Below are 17,802 nucleotides of genomic sequence, written 5' to 3' on the forward strand. Positions count from 1 at the left end.
CTTTGATGTGAGAGCGTGTTCGGCTAACGAGATTAAGCAGCTGCTATTGTAGAAACCTGTAAGTTTTCCAAAATTTAATAAAATAGGAAAGGAGTGAGTAGTTTCCTATTCATATCTTATTATCATGTTTAAAATAACTCGTTTATTTTTATCTGGAAATGTTTTAATTGAAGTATTTAAGTACAAAAAGGAAATAAAATTCTTATCCACAGAAGCATTAAAATTTCCCCCAAATCCAGTCTAAATTTATAGTTTTACGTTTTGTGTCTCCTCTCCTACCTGTCATTTTGCAGAAGTGATGAAGAAACTAATATTCTAATGGCCTGCTTTTCTGTCCTTTCCTGTTGCTTTAAACACTAATTTCCTTTTGTACTAAACCATTATAGCCAATTACTGGTTTTTCTTTCATAAGTAAGTCAGTTTTAGGAATGCTTGTGTTGCTGTTGAATTCCAATAGCGGAGTAAATTTCAGATGGAGCTTCAAATGACAGTGTGGAATAAGATGTAAACTAGTTAATGGTAATTTGCTAAAATCGACTTGATATTTCCATTGGAAGTTTTTATTGACACAAGTAAGACTTGATACGTATCTAATGAACTGTTCTCGTGCTTAGCCTATATTACTCGTGGTAGAGAAATGAGTGCTTTGCTGTGATATGTTATGATATACATGTGATATCCTAGTTTGTCTACTGACACTGGGGTCTTGAATCTTAAAAAAAGGCCTCCGAGGAAGCAGAGGAAAGTGGATCACAGGGAAAATTGGTGGAAGCTCTCAGGCAAATGAGAATTAATCATAGGGGAAACTACCGACAACTTCTGGAGGAGATGCTGACTAGTTACAGGCTAGCTAAAGTAGAGGGAGAAGAAAGCCCGGCTGACCAAGCTGCCACAGCTCCTTCTTCGAACAGTGATGCTGGAAGCCCAGTGACAATGCAGGAAGGCCATACTGAATCAAAAAGTGATCTTGCTGAATTAGACAGCTATAATGAAGATGCAGGGACAAAGATGAGTGGTAAACCCATGTGACCTGACTCCGTGGTAATATTTTTGTGATCTTTGATTTGATGGTTTTTACTTAGGAAGTGTAATGTATGCATTTATAGAACCGTTTTGTTATTTGAACCCTTGGTCAACTAGTTTTATTACATTCATATAGCCTTGTTTTTTAAAGAAGGCCTTTGCATACACCTTTATCAGTTTAAAGTGGACTATTTCTAGAACTTTGAATTTAATAAAGTTATATGTCATTTCCTATTGTATGCCAGAAATGAGGCTACTAGTTATTCAAATCAATAGTTAAAGTCATACTAGACAGGATTAGAGATTACTGATAAGCGAGATTACATTATATTGTGGAAAAACTTGTTAATGTAGAATTATATTGCTTCACATTATTTTACATACTAGAACACTCATCGTTAGCTTTGTAATAAATTTGTGTTTTCTTTAGTAATTTCACTTCCTCAAAGAATGGCAGATGCTGGCCTGTACTTTTTTTTTTTTTTCCAAGGATGATGATTTGTGTGTTCTTTGACTTGTTTATATTTTACATCTCTGTAGTTTTATTTTTAGAAGTTCTGAGCTATTGCATATGTGGTTATTTTTCCTTTCTCTGTATTCTTTATTGAAACCTATTTTTTGAAAAATCTATGTATTATTGATACAGCTTTGGTTTGTACATTCTGTATAGCCTAACTACATACATCAAAATGTATGTCAACCAAGTGTTTAGAATGAAATTATAAGTGTTCAAGTCCAAATAAAGCATGTGATGTGGAATAATCTATGCATGTTGTACTTATTTTTAAATCAAAACAAAAATTTTTTTTAACAACCAGGTTTGGTATATTGGAAAAATGCCCCTTAGAAATTCATTTGTATTTATATACCATTTAGAAAACTTTTGGCTTGGCTTTTTTCAGTAACTAAAAGAAAACATTTTGAGAAGTCTTGCTTACTCAAATCCATTCTGTTTCTTATCCCCTTTTTGTGATACAAAATCTTTTGTGATACTAATCTTTGGACAGTATGGACACACGTAGCCATGTCGGAAAATTGCCATGATGAGCGTTTTAAAGATTGCAAGACTGTGATCTTTGCTGTAAATATTCATCAGCTCTTAACAAAGGCAAGAATCACAGGATGTTTTACATAGTGGCAGATAGGAGTTTTTTGTTGTTGTTGTTGTTAAAAATAGGTTTTTAAGATACGGGAGTCACACGGGGAAATTTTTTTTACAGCTAAATTATTTTGTGAATGTAGAACATTAACTTTTCTCCTTCGTGTTTATATTTATCACGTATCTAAAATTGCTTAACGTGCGCTAAGGCGAAACTTTGGATCTTCGAACGTAGCTGATGTTTTGATCTGTTTTTCCAATGCCAGAATGTTTTTAAGTGGTTTGTGAAAGAGGAAGGCATTTGGTGGAGAGGGGAGGAAAAAACCCAACCAGTTACCTATCTGTATTAGATAGACCCATGTGTGTACACAAGGTATACACTGCACACAGCTCTCTGTAAAAGTGCCTTTTCAAACAAAGGAAGGTAATTTGTTCATCTAATTTTGTTTTCTTTTGAAATTCAATCCAACCCGGAAGTGGTGTAGGTAAATAATAATAATATTCTTCCTTTTCTCTTCCTGTAGGGTGCTGGAGATCTAGAAGACCCATGGTAGCCTTATAAACCTTCTAAAATGCTTTTGATTCTGAAAATTGGGGGAAAAAAACTTTTAATCACAATTTGCTTCAATACAAGGGAAACATATTCTTGTGGATTCCCACCGTTTTGTGATATGAGCAGAAAATCATTAGCATTTCCCACCATTTGTTCATATTTGTGTTTTCTGATAATTGCCACTTGTAGCATTGCCTGTACTGCAGTATTTTTCGCCAACCTCAGGCATACTGGTTACACCTGTATTGAACTTTGGGCCCTAGGAACCAACGGAGTGATTTCACCACAAATAACAAACTGTGCCCAAGGTGCATGGGAATATAGTTAGCTGTACTCTGAAGATACATTATGTTTTCGTTTTTGTTTTTGTTTTAGACAAGACACACAACATATAAGCATGTAAGAGTAAAGAATTGTATGGGATGCTCCTTTCTCAGTTCACCACGTTGGAAGCCTTTTGCAGCTCTGTGGCTTGAGATTTCCTTTGAGCAATTTACTATAGGATATATATTTATTATTAATTGTTATTTAATTTTTTTTTTCTAATTTTACCTGTATTACCAAACTGGGTTCTCCGATAATGTCCAAATTGTAATGTTGCCTGCTTCAAGATAAAGTGTATTTGGCAATAATATTATAAACCCTCACAAATTTTATGCATGTGTCTACTACATCCTTCAACTCTCACTAGAAAATCTTTTGAAACCAAATGGGTTAATTTATGGCTATTTATAATTTGCTTTGACATCTCACTGCTGCAAATTTTTTTAAATGATGAGATTTTGCCTTTATAATGTAAATTGTGATTTTTGTTTTACATGTGGGTTTCTATAGTTTTACTTTTTCAGCTTTTAAGATACAAGTTTTGTGTGTAATTTGGTATAATTTTTAATTGTTTACGTTATTTTAAAAGCTCAGAATATCACATTTAAATGACTATAAATACATTTAAAATTATCTATTTTAGATCTAAGGAAATATTACAGAGATATTTTCATGGGTTCAGTAACCTTTCATTTTATAACATTGGGCACGGTACAGAGTGGCTATCACATAAGGTACTTGAAGATTATTTTAATTCTATTTTTACAATAACCTTGAATTCTTGAATTCTTTTGAGTTTTGCATGTAGTAAATCCAATTAATGCTGAACATGAAGAGTAAAATATTTATCTAAAAGAAGCTATTGGGGTAGGAGAAGCAATGAATGTATCCATTTGTACATGGTTTACATGTTGTGGATGCTTTGTAAACATTATCCTATATGTTTAAATTGTGTTTCAGCAGGATGTAATTGCCCTTGTGTGTAGTTAAAATGAGTCGTCATCTGGTCCTGTGTGAAATGGAATTCATGATATTTTCTGTAACATTTTCCTGAAGCTGTTTCTGGAGAGCCACACCATTTGAATACAGACAGCTTTCCTGATCATTTGATTTATTGTGCACCTGATTTTTGGTGTAAAGGAATTATTGCCACAATATATTTTATTTATTCCTTAGATTTTAGCCTTGTAAGTTAAAGTGCTTTACATGATGATGTTAAAAGCTATCTGTCCCTTTACCGGGTTTGGGGGGTTGTAAAAAGATAGGGAATGAAGACTGCAAAATGGTTTATTGTTCATACTGCCCACTCTGATCCAACCCTGTACTGATAGTACCTTTCCAGTAAGATATTGTGATGTTTCATACAATGCAGTGAACATAACCAACTTGTTACCTAAATAAAGAATTGATAAAAACAGTGTGACATATTACTATTTGGTATGATTTTTAAAAGCAAAAGTCCAGTTTTGAATGTTCTTTTTCAACATTTTACATAGTTGGAATATTTATTGTGAAATTTTCATGCAAAGCCATGTGGGTGATTTATAATCCCAAAGAGGAATTTTCCAAACTGTATAGGACGATACTGACTAATTCCTTCTTCACTCCAAAACCATTTTTTATGCCACTTTTTCAAGTGGTCTAGTGGCCCTTGACATACAAATAATGTGTGAATGAGAAGAAAAACCTGAATTCAGTCTTCACTAATCTGAATTTTCTAGTCCAGCTGTTTTCAAATATTTTAGTCTTAGAACCCGTTTATATTCTTTTTTTTTTTTTTTTCATTTAAATTTTTGAAGATCAAAGATCCCAAAGAACTTCTGCTTTTGTGGGTTTTATTTATTGTATTAGAAATTAAAGCCAAGACATTTATATTGTGTACTATTTTTATTCATTAAAAAATGAAATCAATTGACTGTTAACATAAATAACATTGTTTCATGACAAATAATTATTTTCCAAATTTAGAAAATTATGTGTGACAAGTAGCACTTGTTTTCGTTTTTGTAAACTCTAATGTTGGGCTGGATTCTTACGTCTGACTGTGCATTCATTTTGTTGCAATGTGGCACTTTGAAGTATATGAAGAAATCTGGCATCACAAAAATACATATATGGAAAGGGTATTTTAATAGCTTCAGGTAATTTTGAATATTTTGTTTGATACACTGTCAGGACTTCAGAGCTGGTAGTTTCTTGAAGGTTGGATGCAGTGTGAAATCCGCAACTTGATCAGCTTCGTACTCTGTTACATTAAAATCCATTTGCTCTATCTTGGAGTTTGAATGGATCTCCTACTTTGGCATGATTTTGTAACATCATACACTGATCTTTTGGAAAATACCGTTTCATCGAATTGTGCTTTCTTTAGAATATTGACACATTATTATGCAGTGTTTAAGATTTTCTTGTGACTATAACTGATCTCCTCAGAAAAAAATCTTGTTAAGTATTGGGAAGCTGTCAGGCTCACGGTGATGGATACAGATTTTTCAAAATTCTAATTGTCATTTGAAAGGTGAAATTTTGTCACCGGCAACAAATATTGTCAGTTGTTTTCCTTAAGCGACAGGCTTATTACTTCATTTGTTTCAGAGAAAATGTCTGCTGAATAACCATAGTCTGTCAGTCATTCTTTCAAGGCAAAATGGTGCTTCATGAAAGCGGCTAGTTCAGCACACAGCTTAAGTGACAGCCGTCACACTCAAGCATGCTACAGGAGCCGGTACCTCCCTTTTCATCACCTAAGATAACTCAAAAGATGTGTACTCGAGGATAAAGGTATAAAAAAAAAAAAAAAAAGTTTTCCTGCTTTATCAAGGACACCATTAAGTGAAACAGGTCCCCCCCCCCCCCGCCCCCGCCCTTTCTCTGCATGTGGCACGAAGAGAACAGTAGCAGCTGATTAGTTTGTTGTCTGTCTGGATGCACACCGAGGGGTCTTCACTATTACCTACTATTTCTTTTGCACAGTCCATGCAAGTGTCAACATGTTGAAAAATAATAAGTATTAGTATTGTTAAGGACGTAGTTCTGATTTCATAGACCTCCTTGAAAGGTCCATCTTAGTCTTTTACAAAGTCTTCTGTAACTACAGATTTGTGTTAAATCGTTTTACCACACCTGAGATGTCACGTCACGTTGGCCGGATAAAGATAGGACTTTTTTTTTTTTTTTAATGACCATTAAATGGATGGGGGCTTTATGAAGTTTTTTTTGTTAAGGTTTTTCACTTAGCTGAACATTCAAACAGAATTGAGTGAAGTTGCCATGGAAGTGTTAAAAAAAAAAAAAAAAGCAAGCACTCGTAATTTGTCCCCTGTTTCTTGCCCAATTATGAGGCTCGGTAATTATAATATTGACTTAAGAGACTTACTGCTTGAGCTTTTGGTTTTAAATGTGTTTAGTTAAAAGTAACTGCAACTCTGAATTCTCCTTAAGTCCTTAGGTCGGTTTTATTTTGGGGATGTGTGGGATTCAGTTGGGTTTTGATGTCTTTTCACAGTGCTTGTCAGGCTCTCTCCCAACCACATAAGTAGATCCTTGGTCTTCATAAGAAACTGTAGCAAAATTTAAAACTCAGATGAAGTTTCCATATAATGAGTCAGTCTTCCTATGTGAAAATGATGGTGCTTGCCATGTCCCCTGAGGGAGGTGTTCCTCCCCGCCCCAAGCTAGGCTTCAGAATGGCTTTTAATGACCAGGGAAATGGTCATCAGTTGGGGAGACAGGTTACTATAATATTAGCCCAACATTTGAGCTGGAAATTAGAGCCTCACCAATTCATATTCTAAACTAAGCTACCTGAAATACTTGATGGAGGAAGACTGTATAAATAAGTATTCTGACGTTATGAACAAAGTTAGTTTTTAGACAACAAATTGGTCATCCGAAAACTGTGTGTGTGTGTGTGTTTTCTGGATGCGTGAAAGTATGCAGTCAGACCAGTGTGTCCGCGTATGTTACTGGAGTTAAACTTCAGTTATTGAAATTAACTGGAACTTGGCCATTGAATTTCTTTTACTTGCCAAATCATAGATTGCATTTTTCAATGATTTCAAATTCACATTTCCTCTTCCAAATTACCTTTATTTGTATTTTGGAACTAATCGGATTTAACTAATAATAAGGTAAAGCATTTGATGAAGATTTGAGAGCACATTTTGCTTTGGGTGGCTAAATAGTAGTAAGTAAAAACTAGCATATTGTGGTTTGTTTCACATGTTAATACAATGCTCAAAGTGCAGAAAATCCATTGTGTTTGTAATACAAAAGCTAAAAGGCATTACAACTAGAATTTAAGGTACTTCAAAGCAATTTGAAGAGTTACTTGCTTTTGCAAATAAACTCTTATGGGCATTATAACAATTTGTTTTGCATTGTATTTTTGTGTTCAGTTGCTTTAAGGTTTTGTTTTTTGCTTTTTTGTTTTCCTATTCAACTTTGGGAATTTTCTGTAAGCCCTAATGAGAATGCTAAGCAAGTGTTTATTTTTGTGCATTGTGTGTTACGTTGTGGTCTAGAAGTAAACCAGCTAGCTATTAATATAGAATAAGTTGCTTTTCAGGCTGCGACTACATCCCTGCTGTTCTCACTTGCTGTTTTTCTTGACTGTGGTCTCTTCTCCCCTGCCCCTTATTTTGTTTTAGTTTCATTCTACCTGTCAAATACTTCTGTTAACTAGATACATCATTTCCTGCTTAAATGGTAGCTATGCTCCTCTAATTCAGGAGTGAAGGGTACATGATCTTGGTATTAGGAGGTTAGTAATTCTTTTATCTCTTATATCCACAACTCTAGCAGCACAAAAAAGAACTGTAACTTTCAAGTATGGGTGGAATCGGGCGCCTGGGTGGCTCAGTGGGTTAAGTGTCTGACTTTGGTTCAGGTCTTGATCTCGCAGCTCATAGGTTCAAACCCCACGTTGGGCTCTGTGCTGACAGCTCAGAGCCTGGAGCCTGCTTCGGTTTCTGTGTCTCCCTCTCTCTCTGCCCCTCCCCCACTCACGCTCTGTCTTTCTCTCAAAAATAAAGGAACGTCAAATATGGGTGGAATCAAAGTTTTGGGATTTTCCCCCCTTGACTAGTAACACTAGTCTATAATGGCAATAGTAATTTCTTTAGTAATTAAATTTGTACAACAAATTCATTTTTCTTCTCATAACATCTACCTCTAATGAAAATACTTGGGCATGTATTTGAGTGAAGAGGACCAGTACAATCTAAGGGCAGAGAGGAGACAGAATCCGAAGCAGGCTCCAGGCTCTGAGCTGTCAGCAGAGAGCACAATGCGGGGCTCGAGCTGGTGAACCACGGCGAGATCATGACCTGAGCCGAAGTCGGACACTTAACCAACTGAGCCACCCAGGTGCCCCAATAGTTAACATTTTAAAATGATTTATACTCAACAATAAACTAATAGTCTTAAGAATTTTCATGTAGTTCAAATTCCCTAAAATGTTAGAATGACAAGGGTGCCATTTTTCAACCTCCAGAGCAGTTCTGCTTTTTTCTGTGGTACTTGTTGGGATTCTATAGAAGATTTGATTTGAGTAAAGGTTCTTTGACTTTGAAAAGCTTAAAGGTCACCAGGGTCAGAGTGTATATATATATGACTTGGCAAATGAAAGTAGACCTACGCTCTTTTACAAGGAAGGAAACTCAGAAGTGTGTGGGCTGAACTGTGAATGAGAATTACAGGTTTTGATTTGTGATCTACCCAAGTATTCAGATTTACATATTTAGGAGGTGGGGAAGGGGAATGGAGTTGTGCCAAAGGCCAAATATCACCCACCACGAGAGGTCAACCATCTCATTACTCCTTCCCTCCCACATCCACCCACCATGTTGGGTGAGTTTTGATTTGGGCCAGGGGTTGGGGAGTGGTATTTACGGGGAGGAAAGTGTGTTATTCCCAACCTCAGGTTTGAATTTATTTGCTCACATTATTACCTCTACATCCCCTCTTCTATAAAACAAGCTAATGGTTGAGAAATACATTGGTATTCTTTTGTGTGACTACCCCACAGTGTAGTCCCCATTTCATCATCAAGGGATATTTAGACTATTTGTAACTCTCCACTAAAAAAACTGATGCAGTGGGCGTCCTAGCATGTGTCCCTTTGAGCACATGTACTAGTGTTTTTCTAGTATTTGCCTAGAGATAAAATTACTAGGTTATTAAGTAGTCATGTCTTCAAGTTAATAATGCAAATGCATTCTACTAAAGGTATATACTAGTCTCCATGTCCACTAGAAATGTACAAAAATTCCTTTTTCTCTGTCCATCTCCATTCTCAGTTAATGCTGGTATTGCCAGACTTTAAATTTACCAGTTAGGTGAACATGAAATAGTATGTCTTCATTTGCATATCTGGTTACATGTGAGGCGAACATCTCTGTATGTGTGGCCGTTTGAGTTTCATCTGAAATGATTGCTCATGTCCTTTGCTCATTTTTCTTTTTGGTTTGCCATTTTCTCATTTGTAGTTTTTTTATATAGTCTGGATACTAACCTTTGCTTATAAGTGCTACAAAACCTAGTATCTCTCTCTCAATATGTATGTGTATGTGTATATGCATATATATATATACACACACACAGACATATATACACACATATATGTGCACACACGCACTTTGTGTATGGGGTCTTTTGTTATTTATCAGTCTTTTATGGTTTGTACTATTGTCTTTCTTGTTCAAGAAATCATTACCATCTCAAGTTCACATATTCTCTTTGCTTCCAGTAGTTGTAAAGTCTTCATCCTATCTCCCAAGCACATCTATTTAGGATTTTAATCCATCTTGAGTTTACTATTTTATATAGCATGAAGTCAGGAATCTAATTTTCGGCAGGCCGCTAGCTAATTGCGTCAACACCATGCTAGCCCTGTCTCATACCAGTTTCCTACATACATGATGCACTTCTTATTTCTAAATTCTGTTCTGTTGTCTTTTTGCGCAACCCTGTCAGATATCACAACGTTTTCATTACTGTGGCCTCATAAATGCTGATACCTGGCAGGTACGCATTGCCACCTTCTTACATAAACGTAGTTCCCTTTAATAAAAATACAACTAAATAATCCACACTCTACTTCTTAGCAGCCTGCTTCCGTTTTGGCATCTAGTACTGAAGAATTTTCACCCTGCTTATGAGAGTTCCTTTGTGTGTTCCTGTTGCACATTTACATGTTAAACTAGCCCAGAGGTCATTCTGACCCCTTTCCTTCCCCTGTAAGGCTGGACCAGTAAAAGAGCCCTGCCGTGCTGTGTTGAAGCCTGAGGCAAATGGAAAATTCAGTGACCACGATTGTCTTTATTTAAAATTTGATGTTTTGTTCATCATGTTTTTCGCATTAGTTTGGTTCTTTTAAATGTCACGAGTGTATTTCTCTCAGTTCCTGAATTTTTTGGCCCCAATTTAAGTGCATCACTTGATTCACCTTCGGCTCGGCCGATAAGTATGTGAACTTGTGGGCCGTTGAAGTGACTGTCTCTAGACCATTTTCCTCATTTAAGGCAGATGTTGCCAAGGAGGAATAACTCAACCTCCTCACAAGTACCCTTTGGCATAAACCAGTTTCTCCTGGGGTTTTTAGTGAAATGCTCGGAAGGCTGGACGGAGAATCCTCTGCTCCTGCAGCAGCTAGTTGCTCTTGGCTTATCTTCCTTAGGCAGTGAACCCTCTTTTAATACTCTAAAAATGTGATGCTGAGAGAAATGGCAGGTTTTAAAAGGACGTCATTTAAGTAACAGCATTAATCTCCAAAATTTATTCCAAAATGCACTATCTTAATACCTTTGAGACCGAGAAGCATCTTAGGTCAGTGGCATCTTACAGTAGCCATCTGCTAGGCATCTGTCCTGGCACAGTTGCTCTGACTTGGTAATAGCAATCCATATTTCAGACCCACGGTGGGGCTTTGCATATGGTTGGGACTACACGTGTTAACTCCAACGCTGTTTAAAATGTCTTAAAGATGATTACGTACGATTTAACATAGAAGCAAAGTTATTGTGTAAGCAAAACAAATGACAATGTAAGGTTTGTAAAAAGTCTGTCTTAAAAACCTATTATGGGACACCTGTCTGGCTCAGTCGGTGGAGCGTGCAACTGTTGATCTCGGGGTCATGAGTTCAAGCCCCACGTTGGGCGTAGAGCTTACTGGGGAATAAAACCCTATGACAATAAGTATAAAGTAATCCTAAGTGTTATTAAAGCACCATTTTGTCGTTTAATTTTTTTCTTAATTATGCATTAAAAGAGTGGCACAGAAAATAACGAAATCTTGGAATTTGATATATAATTTATGGGTAAATAATATGTATAAAACATGCATGGGGATGATACACATTAATTTAGGACAGTGTTTATTTGGAAGCATTGGGAAGTGTGAGATCTTTATTTCCACCCCCAGCCCCCCAAAGACCTATCAAAATGTTAACGTTTGTTAAATCTGGGCAGTTAGATAAGGATATCATAATTCTTTTCTGCAATTTTCTGTATATTTGAATTTTTTATAAAATTTTGAAATAAAAAATAAAATACAGAAACTAAGTGAATTTAGTCATCCTGGATTGCCTTTTGGGGAGAGGGCACCAATTTATAATCCCAACAGGATACAAAAATGCCTGTGTCTTTTGCTTTCTCTCAACTGTTGCGCGTTGCCAAACTGGTGGGTAAGATACTGTAATTTGTGATATTTTCTTGACTTAATTCTCAATTATATTTGATTACTACTGAGATTGAACATTTTTTCCTCATTTTGGCTGATTTTTATATCTTTTAATAAAGCCTTTTTCATTTGCATATTTTCTGCTGATTTATTGATTTGTGAGATCTCTATATATTTAGGAAATCACCCATGCTCTTAAATATGCCACAAATTGCTATTTTATTATCATTTGTCTTTTTAAATAAGGATATCGGAGGGATGGAACTAAGAACAAAACACATCTACCAATACGGAAAAGACCTAATTCCTCAAAAACTACTAAGTCAATACCATGGGGTTTTTTTCCCCCCAAAATCTTACGTCATGATACTTTATTTCTGTGCTTTTTGTTACACAGTAAATTTTCGTTTCTATGCCAGTTCTTCCTACAGGCAGAATGAAGTCTTTCTGCAATGGTTGGAGAGGCACTAGAGAGCTAAGATGCTCTGATCTGAATAGTATTGGATAGCTATCTTTGGTCAAAAATATTAAAGATTATCCTTTTATCCGCCATATGCCATTTGAAGTAAAATATAATGGGGTTTATTTTTTGTTGTACTTTTAAAAAAAATTGAAGTAAAATGTACAGACAGTAAACTGCAAAGATCTTAGGTGTTTCATTTGATGAGTTTTGAGAAGCATCCCTTGGTTATTTATATTCAAAAGTTTTAGAATTTGGGGCGCCTGTCTGGCTCAGTCTGAAGAGCACGCAACTCTTGGTCTCGGGGTCTTGAGTTCGAGCCCCACGTTGGATTAGAGATTACTTAAATAAATAAAGTTCAAAAGTTTTAGAATGTTACCATTTTCTTTAACAGTTTGAGCCTTCAGTTGTATACATAGACAATCTTTTCACATTCTGAGTAAGTAAATATTTACATATATTTTCTTTTATGACTTTGCTCTTTTTATTATAAATACATAATGCTAGTTGAACGAACTTTGGGGTAATACTACATGGCGAAAACCTAATGTGGTATTTTCCATTTTCCCCTCACACCAGCTAGTACATAAGCCAGTCTTTTCTCATTTATTTGAAAATGCCCTTATACTATATATTCTTGTATAAGCTTGTATTTTTATGGGCATCCCATTTCAGTGTTTTGTATTATGTATCAATATGTCATCTTAAGTGCCATAGTTTATTATACATTTTATCATCTGGTAGGGAAGGTGCTTCCTTATTACCCTGCTTTAACAAAAATTGAATGTATGTTTCTCCATTTGAACTTTTGAATAATTTGGCCAAGTTTTCTCTACCAAATAAAAATCCCATGAATATTGAGTTGTCATATGCTTAGATTAATGGGTGGGGGAGGGTCATTGATATCTTTAGCAGACAAGAGCTCCATTCCGGGAAAATGTTACATCTTTCTATGTATATGAGTGTTTTTATGCCTCCCCCCACTCCCCACTGAAGTCTTACAGTTTTATTCATATTTTTTACCCATTTCTTAAGTAAGTTCCTTGTTATTTTATGTTTCTTACTGCTGTTATGAATGAGACATTCCCCCTTCATATATTTTTAATTCGTACCTTCTTTGTAGACAATGTACTTAACCATTTAACAACAAAATCATTTTCAGTTTCTATCATTTCCACCAGATGGCAGTCTCGGGCATGTCCATCTGTAAACCCAACAAGGCTCTGGTGACAAGAAAGGCAGTGGCTGGCAGACCTTCCAAGCCCCTAAAAGTACAAGGACATAAAGGTGTTTTTTTTTTTTTTTTTTTTTTTAACCCGAAAGAAAAATGAACTCAACATTGTGTAATTGCATTATTTAAACTTCTATTAACCTGTAATCTTACAGCCCATTAATGGAGGCAAAGAAAACCTGTCATTGCACCCTTCTAAATCTCTGTCCATGTGATAAACACCTGTGGCTTTGGGGCAGGATTTTGGTTTTATTCCAAGGATTCTCATGGCTAGAGGCAGTCTTGAATCTGTCATTCTTGTTTCCCTTCTCCTAAAAGTGCCATTTAAATGAGAAGTTCCTGGGTCTCTTAATGTTCATGTAAGAACATCTTTCTTTGATTCTGGTATTTGTGATGCCCCAGACCTCTTCTGAAATGAGGTTCAGTGTTTATAGTTAATATAAAGGGAAGTAAGTTTTTAACTGGCTTGTTTTACATGAATACAAAACTTAACCCCCTTAGATTAGACACTTTATAAACTAATTAGATGATGTCAAAGATGTGTTTAAAAATATACGAGGTAGTGGATATCTTGGTCACACAAGAAACCAGCTCAGGTATTTTCTTGTAAATACTTTTTCCAGTGGCCAAAAATTTTTACTTTTGGAAAACACATCACCTAAGTAAGCTCCCCTCTGGTGCCTTTTATTACAGTTCCATTTAACTTACTTTTAGATAATCAGAGAGTAGTAAATGACTGTAACTGCACAGTAACTATGTACATTCCCTTTCTGAGAGATTGTATTTCCACCCTGAGATGAAAGGTGCAAGAAAGTTTGGTAAGAAAAAAGGAACCCCAGTTTGATCCTTGAGCACAAAGGCTGCCACGTTTAATTCTTGCTTTTCCAAAGAACTGGTCTAAATATTCTAGGAAGTAATACGGCAAAAATTTGGAAAGGCTTTTAGGGAAAGCCATGGAAAAGTTCCTTTCATGTTTTGATCTCTGGGTAATCTCATGATGTAGTATGTAGAATAACAGATTTCTTTAGTGCATTGCATGGGTTTATTCAAATTTTGCATAATCTCTGAGAAGAATGGTGAAAGCGGTTTATGGCAATCTCAGATATGTAGTAGTTACTTCTAGAGCACGTTTGTAGTGTACTAAGATACATCTTTAAGACAAAATTGGAATTGATTAGAATTAGGTTCATACCATACCACACATTTCCAGGTAGCTGGAGGTAACCTCAATTATATAAATAAAACCATAAGTTAAATGTACCTGGAAGATTGGCTGTGTAAAAGGAATTCCTTTCTAATGACCCATGTTTGTATTGTATGTATGGTTTTTTTAGGGCTTTTTGCTTTTTCAGGGTGGACCATGCATGAAGATAGCAGGTAAGACAGAGTAGCCCCTATTACAGTATAAATGTGTACTAACCTATACTAGTGAAGTTTCTTTCACCAAGAAAAATTTATACAATGCTGATTGCTTTAACACTAGCAGAGGGGGGAGTGGACAATATAAATTACATTTTCTAGACTGATTTCCCATCAAAAAGCAACACACACATTTCACTTGTATCTCAGTAAAACAAGGGGGGAAACACACACACACACACACACACACACACACACACACACACACACTTGTCCATTTGAGATAAAAAGTGGCCAGGAAAGCAAATTCTGAATGATTTGTAGTTTTATAGTCTCAAAAGTTATAACATAGTAGTTCTGAAGGATTGTCATTTGTGTGTTCTTGAAAAACAGAGTAACAGATTTTGTACCTGGTCAGATCTTTAAGTGTACATTTATAGGATCTCAAAGTTGGAAAAACCATTTAGCAGTCTCTGGCCTGACCACCCTCCAGGACCAGAATCTATTTTGTCTTGGGCTCTAGTGGGCTCACTGGTCCTTTGTTTCTTCCCTTCATTTGTCTTATTAGCTCTTGAGACCAAACATTTAACAGCAGCTACTGTGATGACTCCTAGCATCTACTCTGTTCTGTCCCCAGGTCACTCATCAGATGTCACGGCTTCAATTGTCTTTACCTTCTAAGACCCTTTCCTGCAACTACTCTGGTTTTCTACGTCTTTCTGAAAGTACCCAACCCAGAGCTGAACATTCATAAGTAGCAGAGCTCTCCTGCCCTTTGTGCTAGTTAATACTCTTCATCTGTGTAGCACCCAGATGTTGGACTAGCTTTGCTGACACTCACACAGTCCTGTGTGAGTCTTCAGAAGTTAACGATTTTTACTGCTGTTAAGCGTTTTTTCCCCTATCCCGCACTTGTACGGTTGGTGTTTTGTTTAATCTGTGTTCATTCTTAGTAAGTTTCCTTGTGTTAGATTCATGAACGTTTTGAGAATTTTTTGGGTTCGTGTAAGATCTATTAGCTATCTTTTCCTTTCCGATCACTCCTAAGTTTTATGTGTAAACCTTGTATATTGAATGAAACAAGTCTGAGGCTAACGGCCTCTCACAGGCCTTAGAAACTTCTTTTCGGTAGGATCTAAGTTAAACAATGTATTAACCAACCTGTTAGGTAAGGATGTCACGATTTACTGATCAGCCCATATCTCTCCCAGGTTATAAAGGATATTGTGGGATCTTACGTTCCTTGTGGACGTCCTGCATTTCCCAAAACGTTAGTCAAGTAACTGCCCCCCAGCAGTTCGTGAGGTCACACCTGTCGATTCATAGTGAATGATGTTCTTTTTCCTGAAGAATTAGAAAACACTAGAAGGATCTAGTCTGGGACCTTTCCTGGGATCGGTATCAAGTTGCCATCATTTTTCACCTTTCCCCCCCAGATTGGAATGACCTTTACCCTTTCTGGTATTGTGGCTGCTACCCTACTCCACACTTCTCTGTAACTTAAACAATGGGCCACCCAGAAATATTCTTAGGTTTTCAGTATCATTTTCTTGTTTTCCATCAGCATAAAATAGGAAATAAAGTTCTTGTTGGCCCTATCTTTTGTGTATAACTCTGCTAATTCAAGTTTTTACTTTGACTCCTTTCCTGTACATACATGCAAATTTCTGGTGTTGTTTTTTGCTTATGGTTTTTTTAACATCATTTATGCATTTTTTGAAATTCTGAACGTGTTAATATTTCTTTGTGAACACCGGTGGTTTCTTGTTTTTGTTTATTTTGTTGTTACCGCACTCTTTTTAGGTACATGTCCATTTTCATCCTGTATGTATGTCTTAAAAAAATATTTTAAAAAATAACTCTGATGCTAAAATGGTGTATCAACAGCGCTGGCTGGAGTCTCGCATTTGCTCTGGGAAAGGAGATCAGTGCAGCTTCTCTCTTTACATTCTTCCATACCTGTATAATATCCTCTTTCCCTTAAAAATAAAAATGGGGAAAGGTGGCTCTGGAGGCGTATGCCAGAGGCATTGAGCTGAATGCAGGAAGGGCGTCTCTGTGACCGCACTTTGTAGCAGGGGGCCTTTTCTGTCTTGTTTTCTTGACTTCCTCAATTACCAGGGCTGCAAAAATAGCAAGTGAGAAAGAAATGATGGAAAGGACGAGAATGGCCCACATATAGACAGCTTTGTAAACATAGAGAGATAGTATTTTGTGCACATTAATGTATGCATGCTATACTTCAATAAAACTTTATTTAAAAAATAAAAAGGAACCATGGCTGATGCAGTAAACATCACATATATTTATATTCATATGAAATGTTTGTCTGTTAACAGAACACATGAAAGTAGTTGAATAGATGTGGTCGACATTCTTTGGATAGTATGAACTAAAATACAGATTATGTTTTATGAAAAAATTCACTTTCAGGGTAGTGGGGAGACAGGGGAGGCTTAAAAAGATAAGCAGCATTTTAGTTAGGGTAAGGTAAGCTGCTGTAACAAACAGAACCAAACCCATAATGGTCCAAATCCTAGAAGCTTATTTCTTACACTTCTAGACCAGGATGGGTGTTCCAGGTAAGTGTGTTTCTCCCATGTGGTGATTCAAGTCCGAGACCTTTTCCATCTCATGGCTACATCGTCATCCAGGGCCTGGTTGTCAACCGTACCAATCAGCGGAAGGGGAAAGTGAACAAGGAAAAGATTCCCCTACTTTCTTAGAAGTCCCACTAAATTTAAGGAATTGAAATCCTAGAAGACGTATTTTCTGACCACAGTGGAATTAACCTACAAAAGAACGACACACTTCTAAATAAACCATGTACCAAAAATAAGTTACAGGAAAAACTAGAAAATATCTCAAACAGAATGAAAATGAAAATCACAACATACCAAAAATTTGGGGCTGCAGCTAATGCAATACGTAGGGGGAAATTTAGAGGTTTAAACCCTTCTATTAGAAAGAATACAAGGTCTCTAACTTTAAATTTCCAACTTAAGAACTAGAAGTGCAAGAAAGGAAGGAAACAAGGATAAGAACAGAAATCAATGAAATACGGCACAAAAAG

General features: G+C 36.2%; 1 protein-coding gene across 4 annotated transcripts in view; it reads left to right on the forward strand.

The window, feature by feature from the left end:
• The window catches only part of PPM1B (protein phosphatase, Mg2+/Mn2+ dependent 1B), a 91,747-nt gene extending 78,271 nt beyond the window's left edge, over window positions 1–13,476 (forward strand). For 2 of the 4 annotated variants that reach the window (XM_045445890.1, XM_045445892.1), the window contains one exon: window positions 2,647–4,419. In XM_045445890.1, coding sequence (XP_045301846.1) covers window positions 2,647–2,676 — 30 coding nt within the window. In that variant the 3' untranslated portion in view covers window positions 2,677–4,419. Of the gene's footprint in view, window positions 1–723; window positions 1,790–2,646; window positions 4,420–12,533; window positions 12,579–13,320 lie in introns of those variants that run through there. The other 2 variants (XM_045445889.1, XM_045445887.1) reach the window with 2 other exon arrangements.
• The last annotated feature ends 4,326 nt before the right edge of the window (window positions 13,477–17,802 follow it).

This window comes from Leopardus geoffroyi, chromosome A3 (genome assembly GCF_018350155.1).
Source record: "Leopardus geoffroyi isolate Oge1 chromosome A3, O.geoffroyi_Oge1_pat1.0, whole genome shotgun sequence".
Classification (NCBI taxonomy): domain Eukaryota; kingdom Metazoa; phylum Chordata; class Mammalia; order Carnivora; family Felidae; genus Leopardus; species Leopardus geoffroyi.